The following is a 10,059-nucleotide window of genomic DNA, read 5'->3' on the forward strand; positions in this document are numbered from 1 at the left end:
TCTCCAGGCCCCACAAGAAACTCGAGGGTTTCTGGAGGAGAGCACCTTGTCACAGACAGATGGCGCCACAGGAGCTGCTCTCACGAGCTTGAGGACTTTCCGGGCTAAACATCAGAGGGAGGCCCACCTCAGAGGCCAGCTCCTCATGCCATCCCTGCATCCTCCACAGGCTCCGACACCCCCCTGGAAGACAGCACGGCGGAGGCAGCCACATCCCCAGGGCTGTAACTGTCCACACCACCAAATCCTCTGCAGCCCACTCCTGCTCAGGGGCACAGGGTGGGGAGACCCCTAACCTCCTCCCTGTGGTGGAGGCAATTGAGGAGACGGATCCAGCCGAGACCCAGGGGGGAGACCCGCATGTTGCTTGGTCTGCTAAGATCAGAGTCAAGTTCCAGTGTCTTTTTCCCTCCCTTCAGCCCCCCTCCAAGGCCTCGTGTCTCCTAAGCATGCTAACTGCATCCGAAAGGCCCCCGTCCCCCGTGCGCGTGTCCGCCTGTGTGTGTGGGTGCCCTCAGACATGCAAGTGAAGGGAGGAGGCTTCTGTGTAAATGCACTTTCTTCCTCCCTCCCTTTCTCCAGAGGACCCCAAGGCTGGGGTGGGGGCCTCCACCTCTCTGTCACTTTGGTTTCCTATAAATATGTATGTATTGTAAGTGCATCTTTGCTATTGTAAATAACTTTGACCTTTTTTGTTTCTGTTCCTGGGGTGCTGGAGGCAGTTATAGAAGGGACTGCTGAGAGAAGGGGAGGTTCACTTGGACCTCCTGGTTAACACCCAGCTCAGGATGAGGGCCCAAAGGTGTAGCCGGCCCTGAGTGCCCCAGTCCCCTGTGGGCGGAAAGGTCTCCTGGCCTCTGGCCGCCTAGCTGGGTGCCGAGCTGCTCCCTTCCTCCTAGGACTTCTCATCTTCAGGGGAAATCTTACCCCATCTGTGACCACCCTTCCCTCCCCTCCCCCATAGAAAACCAGTGTATCAGGTATGGAGCTGAAAACTGGGCCCCCCACCAGGAGGTGGGGGGAGGGGGTTTGAATGCTGGAGTCCCCGAATTAACCAGGACCATCCCCAGGAGCCACCACAGCGTTGGCCCCTGTTACCATGTCCACTCCACTCCCCCACTGACAAATAGAATATACACACTGTGCTAGGTGTATATATACATATATATATATAAATATATATAATATATAAAATATAGATATGGAAATGACTGTTTTGCTGTTAAAATAATGTATACTCTTTTATTTTCTTCCTTTCATGGTTAAGATTTTTTTTTTAAGAAAAGTTAAATATTCTTCAACTGTGGTGGTGTGTGTGTGATTCTTAGAAGTGCTGTGATAAAAGATATTGTGGTTGGTTCCCTGAGAGGGTGGTTAGAAATGGATAGAGGGAACAGAAGGAGGTGTCGTCGTGTCCTTCCCCTGACCCCGCATCAAGCCCCCTACCCAGGTCCTGCCATATTCTCTCCCAGAGCTTCAGATGTGTGCTCACGGAACTGCAGTGGGGCAAAGTGAGCTATACAGCCCCTGTGGCCCAAACAAAAAGACACTGAACTCACTTAATTTAGACACACACACACATATATACAAAGGAGCAGAGGACCCAGTCAAGAGACCTCGTGAACTGCCCTCACTGAGCTTTAGGACTTGAAAGGGAAAACATATGGGGAGGGTCACCTCGGAGTCCTGGCCAGTCGTCACTGTCATCAGCCGTCCACATCCTTCCCACAGGCCCTGACAACCCTGGAGGCCAGCACGGCAGCCACAGCCACATCCCCATCCCTAGGACTGTAACCATCCAAACTCCTCTGTCTCTTTGCCTTCATTGTTGGAGAAAGGGACAGATTCTCTTTCAGCCCTAACTAGCTCATACTCTCCCTCCTAGACGTAGCATAACGCTAGACGCTGACCTCGCGAGCTTACGGTCTAGCTGGGCATCAGAACTAATAGACGAGTCGTTGGTGATCAAGTGTCGGGATATGGACGGGGGCTGTTGGGGTGCACCGCAGCTTTAGACGGACTTGGGCAGGGATACCTGGAGAAGCTGAGGTGACTGATCATCGCTGAGCACCTGTAATGTGCTCGGTGTGGGGAATTCAGTGCTGGTCGATCTTCTCTGCAGAAGCTCAGCAGCCGGCTGCCGAGAGGCCGAGCCACAGCCCCGGGCGGAGGCAGAGACTGAGCCTCGCAGAGAGGGAGCTCTGGGCAGGCAGAGCAAGTCCCTGTCGAGGCCACAGAATGAGGGGACTGGGGCTCAGGGGGTGTGGCCCAGGTTAAATCTGCCCAGAGGTGAGGGGGGACACTTCTCCCTGTAGAGCGGCCGTCAGCTCCCCGGGAGCCGGCCCTGTGCTCTCCGGGCATGGCAGTGGGTTGTCTTAGGGCAGGCCACGCTGAAGGGCAGAGACACGGGGTCCCCAGCTTTCCCACCCACATGGCCCCATGCCGGGTGGGAGTCCCTGGTGTCAGGTCGCTGGCATCTGCAGGCAGTGTTCTTCGGGCTCATGTGTAGGGCTTGGCCTTTGCTGTGTAGATGTTGAGACTCAGCCCTTCTCTGCAGTAACCTGCCAACGCCACAGTTTCCTAAGCTGAGCCCTTGCCTCTCCTCCAAGCCAGTCAGACACCTGGGCCAGCCAGGGAGAAGCAGGAGGGGGTGGGCGCAGGGGAGGGAAAGGTGGGGCCCGGGCTCCATCGGTCACTAATCCCAAGTCCTTCCCTTCTGCCTCTGAGACCAAAGGCCAAATGCAAACCCAGGCGCATGGCCTGTCCTCTAGGGAACACAGGGGAGTGACTGGCCGGAGCAGGCAAGCGCTAGGCCCTGAGGAGGCAGGAGAGCAAAGGCCCTGGCTGGCCAACACCACAGGGGCTGAGAGCATCCCCAGCAGAACTGTAAAGTGATTTAGCCATTTCTGGCCATGTAACATGAACAGGCTCAGAGTCCAAATGTTTCAAGTAGTTCTGGAACAAAGTTTTCAAACAACCTCAAGGAAAAAAAGTACAGCAATAGAATTTGTTCATAATCTGAGATCTCCTCCAGGGAGGTCAGCCCACGCAGGGACAGGAGAAGCTTCTGTGGCCCAGTGTCTGGGAGGAAGGTGGGAGGGGCTAGGTGGAGGAAGCCATGGCCTCCTCCTCCCTGGACTTGGCCTTACTGATGGGCTCCCTTGGCAGCATCAGCTCCTGGATCATGATGTACGTAGGACATTGTGGGGAGAAGCAGTTTTTCTGAAGGAGGGAAAGGAAGGCTGACAGCTGACAGAGGAAAGATTAGTCCTCTGGGGGAAAAAAACATCCTGGGTTCGGGGTTGGGGGACATGGAGAAAAGGCAAAGTGGGCAGGACTGCTGATCTTGCAGCAAGAGGGACGCAGGTTATGTTGTGATAAAAAGAATGAGGGGCACTGCAGGCCTGCCTCGAAAATGGGGAGCCACAGAAGCCACCTGCAGCAGGAGAGTGATGGCACTCACCGCCAGGGACAGCCACAGCAGCCCCACGGGGCCCTTGGACGCACTCTTGGCCTTGGAGAACTGAGCCTGGTACTGTACCGTGCTGAGGAAGCCCTCCAGCCCCACCTCTGTGATGCGGTTTCCTGGTGGAAGAGGAGATGAGGTGGCTGCTTACACCACCAGCTTCACTGGCACCCACCCCCACCTCAGTGCACAACCAACTCCCTGCACCCCACCCACCAGCCCAGGCCTACCCCCTGCCTGGTCCCTCACCCCAGCCCTCCTCCTCTGACCCCTCCTCTGTCTCACTTCCCTCACCCTTGGTATTCTCCACCCCAGTGCTCTCTCCCGCCCCTCCTTACTCTCTAATTACCCAACCCAGGGCCTGCCTCCCTCACCCCAAAGCTCCCTGCAAGAGGGCCTCTGACAGCACAAAGCCCATCCACAGGAGAACCACATTCTGCTCCGTGGAATCGGGTGGGGCACCCTCCTGGCAGCATGGGACCCAGGTAGCCTTGCGGCAGGGGGGTGGAGGTGGTTGGCACACATACGGAGGAGGTTGAGGTGCAAAAGGACCTTGTTCCCAGGCATGAAAACTTTCCCATCTCGGTGCTCTACAGGCTCCAGGAGAGGGTTGACCATCTCCATAGCTTCAGTAACCAGCTGCTAAAGCAGAATACTAATGCAGCAGAGGAGAGGGGAGCTGGTCAACAGGCCAGTCATTCATTCATTCAACATACATGTTTTGAGGGCCGGCTATAGTCCAGGCTTTGTCCTAGGTGCTGGGAATACAAAGATAAATAAGCCCATACCCTCAAGAAGCAACTTGGTGTGGGGGAGCCAGAAAGTGAGACAGTAGTGGGGTATGGTGTGACAAGTGGCAGAGGTAAGCTCAGAGCACTGGGAACACGGAGGAGGGACATCTAGCCCAGTCTTGGGAGTCAGGAAGGGTCTCCTGGAGGAGGCAGCCTGTGAGCCGAAGTTTGAATGGTATGGGGTCGTTACAGATGAAGTTTGAATGGTATGGGGTCGTTACAGATGAAGATAGAGGGGAAAGGTGTTCGAGGCAAAGAAAACAGCAGGTGCAAAGGCTCTGGGGCATGAAGCAGTCTGTCACATTGGGGTCTCACTAAGTATTTCCTAACAGCTAGAGCAAAGAGGGCAATGACTGGAGGGAAATGACACTGAAGGCAGGATGAGAAGAAACTGCAGTAGTCCTGGTGAGAAGCAGCAGCCTGGAGGAAGACCCGGGCAGGGACAAAGAAAACTGGGAATTGAAAGGCAGCTTCCACCCCCTTTCTCCACCTGAACTTCCTCTTTCGTAAGATCTTGTCTTGGGTGCCAGAGAAGACTCCTAAAAGGGGAGGAGGCCATTCCCTGCCCAGGGCAAGGGAGGTCTCCTGATGGACAGAGACCTGGGGAAGGATGGGACCTATGGAGTTGGCAGTTCCTGAAGCAAGGAACAAGTTGAAAGGGAAAACGGAGGCTCCAGGGGCAGAGGAGAAGGGTTCTGAAGGAGCCGTGCCCAGGGTTATAAAAACTACTATAAAACGCCCTGCCTTCCTGGGGCTCTGCTGAGAGGGGCTGAGGACCACGTGCTCTGTTCCCTGTGCCACTGTGCAAGCAGATGATGGAGGTGGTGACGGTGAACCAATGGCCTTTTGGGAAGTAGCCTGAGCTGAGACAGCACATCAAAAGTGCAGGGTGTGGGCTCCTAGTCAACAAGGCAGGGGAGAGGGGGAGCGCTAAGCTCTATCATCCGCCAGCAAGGCCAGCTTGGGAGGGGGCTGCGGGGGTTCAGGTGTGGTAAGAGGACTGGAAGACAGAAAGTGAACTGAAGTGGCTGCTGCCACAGTCCAGGGCTGGAGACCACGTTCCAGGAGGGGCTGGGGTAAGAGCTCGTGGGCAGCCCGGGTCCCAAGGATCCCCACCCCACTTCTCCTGCAGCCTACCTCTGACTCCAGGAGGATGCTGCGCTTCTCTCTGCTTCCAGTCTTGGGCCCTTTTCCCTTGGTTGGTTTCTGCTCAGGGATGGTCACCTCTGGTGTGGGAAGAGGAGCCAGAATGCACAGTGCAGAACTCTGATACCACCCATGTTCCCCAGAGAGAGTGGGCTGGAGCAAGGAAGGAGGCTCCTCAAGCTTTGGGTTGGGTGCAATAGAAACAGAGCTGGAGGGGGCCCCTAGCTAGGCAGGTGGTTCTTTTTCTGAGGGCTGAGCCACGGGGGTCCAGCCCAGGGAAACAAAGTGTGTGGTGTGATGTGTCAGGAGGTGGGGCCCGGTGGGGCTTTCTACATCTCACCCAGAGAAGGAAATAAGGCCCAGAGAGGGACATGACCAGAGGACTAGCTCAGAGCACACAGCGAGGCTGAGAACAGCTCTCCTGCACCCTGCCCAGTGCTCTTCCTTCCTCCACACCAAGAAGGTGCCGCGGCAGGGCACTAGCACTTACTCCCCTTGCCTGCCTTTGTGGAGTCTTCTTTCTTAGGGGTTCCTTGTACAGGCGACTGCGCAGACCCTGACTTCTCATCTTTCTTCACCACTTCCTGTGGAGGACGTTAGGAAAGAGATGAAAGTCCTACCTCCCCTGGGATAGGGAGCAGGTGTGGGACAGGGCCGCGTTAGGTCCCCGGGCCTGAGGTGAGCCTTCAAAGGCCTTCTTCCCTCCGCCCCCACCTGTGCCCCACCCCACGGAAGCTGCCTCCCCCGTTCCTCCAGGGCCCAAGGCTCTCTTGCCCACAGTACACCTACCCCTGACTTCTCCTTTTTCTTGCCCAGGCCCTTGGGGGTCTTCATTGTCTGCACTTTGTCTGCCTTGTCCACCAGGGCAACACTGCTGGCCCCTATCGCCTGACTCTTCTCACGATCTGATTTGGATTCCCCATGTCGAGAGGAGGAAGGCTGTGCTCACAAACGGGAGGGGATGGAGGAAGAAGCCAGAAGCCAGTGCCCCTTCCTCGGCGAGAGGTGAGGGGGAGCCTCGAGCCTGGGCAGCATTCGGTTGGGCAGCACCCCACTCCCATCTCCCTGCCTAAGTGCCAAAATAATTTGCGTGAGACTCCTCTAGGGGGAGGTGCTGTTGGGAAGAAAGGGCAGAGGGATCTGGGGATGAGCTGGGGGGTGGGCATGAGGGCTGTGACCCTCACACTGAGGGAGAAAATAGTAGCTAACTTTCATTGAACTAAGTGCCAGGCTCTGTTCCAAGTGCATCGCGTGAATTAACTCCCTTAATCCGCTCAGCAAGCCTATGAGGTAGGTAAAATCATTCCCATTCTACAGATGAAGAAACTGTGACCGGTGGGTTAAATAACATGTCCAAGGTCACAAGCTGTTATGTAGATGAGCCCAATGTCAAGCACAGGCGGTCTAAATCTAGTCCTTTCTGTTAGCCAATACCCTCTACTGCCCATGGAGTGGTTCTGCCGTTAAAGCCCAAATGTTTGTTAGATCTGTGCAGAAGTCACAGAAAAAGATGGTCACGACAGAGGGCCAGAGGACACATTAGGACATGGCCAGCTTGCTGAAAAGCAGCCGACCTGGAGGGCTAAGAGGGGCTCGGCTCTCGGCTCCGGCGGCTCCTCACCGATCGCATTCGCTCCAGCGGCCCTTTCTCCAGCAGGAGGCGCCGGCGCTCCACCACCTCGGTGTGCGTCAACTCGAAGGGGCGCAGGACCTGCGGCGAGGCGCCACCTCGCGATCAGACGCCCCAGAGCGGGAGTCCGCTCACCGGCCCCACCCAGTCGGCAACTCACCTCGGCCAGCTTCAGGGCGCCCTTGTCCTGGATGCGGTTGTGAGCCAGGGACAGCCAGAGCAGGGAGCGGTTCAGCCGGAGGCCCTGGGCAGACAGGGAGGGGGCGCGTGAGCCGGCGGGACCCGGGCCGTCCCAGCTCCCGTGGGTCCCTCCTCGCCGCTCACGCACGTCCGCGATGTAGCCGGCGCCCTCGTCCCCGATGTGGTTGAAGCCCAGGTTGAGCGAGACCAGGGTCCGGTTGCAGCTGTGTAGCGTGGACAGAGCCTGGCCCAGGAGCTGCGCTCCGTGGTCGTCGATGTTGTTGTTCCGCAGAGACAAGTGAGCGATCCTGGGCAGCGGAAGGGAGACGAGGGTCACTGGAAACAGGGGGTCCTGGGCGTTTGCAGGAATTTCGGTGAACTTGGGGGCATGAGGAGGTCCATCGAGTCTGAGGGTCGAGGGGCAGGAATTGAGGGTCTTTGGGGGAGGTGCTAGAGGGGCAAGGAAGAATGGGGACTAGGGACAACTTGGAATGGGGGGCGGGCCCAGAGAAAGGGGGTGAGTCTCACGTGCTGTCCAATGCCATGAGCTTGTGATATGACTGCTCCGGCAGCGGGTTCCCCTCCAGAGACACCTTCCTGAGGGTGGGAGAGATTTGAGAAACAGGAGGCACCACTGAGGCCAGGTGAAGGAAGGGGACAGAGAGGAAATGTGGGTCTCTAGGGAGCAGCCTGGAAACTGAGTTAAAGAATGGCCCCCCAATAAAGGAAATTGTATGTGACAGTTCTCCAGACTAAAAATCCAGAAGTGTGGCCATGTGAAGGGGTCACTCCCCAGAGTTATTGACCTGTGGTAAGGTGGCCTCTAAGATGACCCCGATGATCCCCACTTCCGGGTATCTATGCCCTTGTGTAATCCCCTCCCCTAGATTGTGGCTGGACCTAGTGACTCACTTCTGATGAGTGGAATATGGCAACAGTGATGGAACGTCACTTCAAGTTTAGGTTATAAAAAGACTGGTTCCCATCTTGGGTGCTCTCTGGCACTCTCTGGGATCATCAGCTGTCATGTGGTGAGGCACTCAGACTGCATGTGAGAGGTTCACGTGTGGAGTAAGTGAGCTGGGGAGCAGATGCTCCAGCCCCATGGGAGATGACTGTGGTCCCAGCCAGCAGCTGTACTGCAGCCTCGCCAGGCCCCTGAGCCGGATGCTCCCAGCTAACCTCCACCTGGACTTATCTCACAGAAATGGTGAAATCATAAATGTGTGTTGTTTTAAGCCACTAAGTATAGAGGTAATTTGTTACACAGCAATAGGCAACTAATACATGACCCTCCATAAGGCAGTGGCTTCTGCAACAGTGCTGAGAGAATGGAGGTCTTTTTCTAAGTCACAACAGAAATTGAACTAATGGCTAGAACTTTCTCTATTTAAAAATTTTCTCCCGTGATTTATTATCTTTGCTCAGCCTTTCAGGCTGGCTCATCTTTCATCTAAACTGGGTGGCATTCACCTAAAATTATTCTTATTATGTTGATCTGACTTAGTTTTACATATTAAGCTAAATTCTATAATTATTTTTCTGCCGGTTAAGTTGTTTCTAATTCCCATGATGGAATAAAATATGTTTCATGGTGTTCTATACAGGGAGCACTGAGGACCTCCCGCTGAAGAAATCACAACCCCTGCCCTCCAGAAGCACCCATCCCATCCATAGGAGGAAGATGGGCGAGCCAGTGGGTGGCAGTGAGGGTGCTGTGAAGCAGGAGAAGTCAAGTGTGCTGGGGGAGCCTCAAGCAGGGGTGGCCAAATCAGCTTTGCCCTTTATACAGTAAACCACACCTGTGGTGACACTATTCACACCTTGCTCCAGCTCCCTTCTATACAGGAATGTCCTTTCCCAATGCTCTGCCTTGCCCACTCCTGTTCCTCCTTCAGGCTCAGCCCAGCACCTCCTCCTCCAGGGAGCCTTCCATGTCTCCCTGCCCCACACCCACAAGATGGGGTGGCACTCCTTCTCTGCCCCCACAGCCACCTCCCCATCCCCACCCCCACCGCATGAACCATTCTTCCATCACCGCAGTCCCCACACTGCCCTGCAGTATCTATTCCGAAATCCTTCTCCCTCCCTCATTGAACTGCCAGGTCCGGGAGGATGAGAACCAGCCCTGGTACAGTGTCAGGCTCCAGGGAGCAAGGAGTGAGGGAAAAATCCTCCAGGGAGACAGTGGGTGATGGAAAGGAAAAGGGGATGAGGCCCCAAAGGTCAGGCTCTTTAGCCACTGGTGGAGGCAGAAAAGGGCACCCTGCTTCTTGTCAGATGGAAGTTTCAAAACCCAACAGACACTAGCTGCACCCTGTTTCCACAGGGATGCCAGCCAGGCCTGCAGGAGGTGGGACTTGCCACTCCCTTCCCCAAACTGCTCCCCTCTGACTGCGCACCCAGCCAGGCTACCCAGGCACTGGGGGCCTCCCCCGTCGCTGACCTGAGTGTGGAGGAGCAGAGAGGCAGGAGGGCAATGAAGGTGGTCAGAGTCTTGTCAGTCAGCCCCACCTTCCACAAGCTGGAGTTGGGGGGAAGTGCAGAAACATGGCTGGGGCATCACCTCCTTCCCCTACCGCCCTCTCCAGCCACACCCTCCCTCAGCAAGCCCCCTCCCCACAGTCCCCAGGGTCTTCCATGCCCCTTCAGTTCTTTCTCCCAAGCCACCAGGAGCCCGGCCCCCCACATTGGCCTCCTGCCCACCCCCCTCCATGTCCCCTCACTTGATGGCCTGCAGCTGGCTGAGGGAGGGCAGACATTTAGAGAAGATACCCAGGATCCGCTCCTCAACCTTCCAGCCTGCGTGCGGAAAGGAGAGGAGGACGCTGCCTCAGGTCGGGGGG

General features: G+C 56.2%; 2 protein-coding genes across 10 annotated transcripts in view; one reads left to right on the forward strand and one right to left on the reverse strand.

Moving 5' to 3' along the window:
- Positions 1-1,301, forward strand: part of ARHGEF11 (Rho guanine nucleotide exchange factor 11) — a 99,550-nt gene extending 98,249 nt beyond the window's left edge. For all 9 annotated transcript variants that reach the window (XM_046681911.1, XM_046681918.1, XM_046681914.1 and 6 more), the window contains one exon: positions 170-1,301. In XM_046681911.1, the coding sequence (XP_046537867.1) occupies positions 170-228 (59 nt within the window). In that variant the 3' untranslated portion in view covers positions 229-1,301. The remainder of the gene's footprint in view (positions 1-169) is intronic.
- A 1,642-nt stretch (positions 1,302-2,943) lies between these two features.
- Positions 2,944-10,059, reverse strand: part of LRRC71 (leucine rich repeat containing 71) — a 12,030-nt gene continuing 4,914 nt past the window's right edge. The window contains exons 4-15 of the mRNA XM_046681921.1: positions 9,940-10,021; positions 9,660-9,737; positions 7,742-7,810; positions 7,362-7,521; positions 7,194-7,277; positions 7,025-7,114; positions 6,193-6,342; positions 5,894-5,987; positions 5,395-5,483; positions 3,994-4,105; positions 3,464-3,585; positions 2,944-3,222 (exon numbers count right to left, since the gene is read on the reverse strand). Of these exons, the coding sequence (XP_046537877.1) occupies positions 3,103-3,222; positions 3,464-3,585; positions 3,994-4,105; positions 5,395-5,483; positions 5,894-5,987; positions 6,193-6,342; positions 7,025-7,114; positions 7,194-7,277; positions 7,362-7,521; positions 7,742-7,810; positions 9,660-9,737; positions 9,940-10,021 (1,250 nt within the window). The 3' untranslated portion in view covers positions 2,944-3,102. The remainder of the gene's footprint in view (positions 3,223-3,463; positions 3,586-3,993; positions 4,106-5,394; positions 5,484-5,893; positions 5,988-6,192; positions 6,343-7,024; positions 7,115-7,193; positions 7,278-7,361; positions 7,522-7,741; positions 7,811-9,659; positions 9,738-9,939; positions 10,022-10,059) is intronic.

The sequence above is a fragment of the Equus quagga genome, chromosome 13 (assembly GCF_021613505.1).
Source record: "Equus quagga isolate Etosha38 chromosome 13, UCLA_HA_Equagga_1.0, whole genome shotgun sequence".
Taxonomy (NCBI): domain Eukaryota; kingdom Metazoa; phylum Chordata; class Mammalia; order Perissodactyla; family Equidae; genus Equus; species Equus quagga.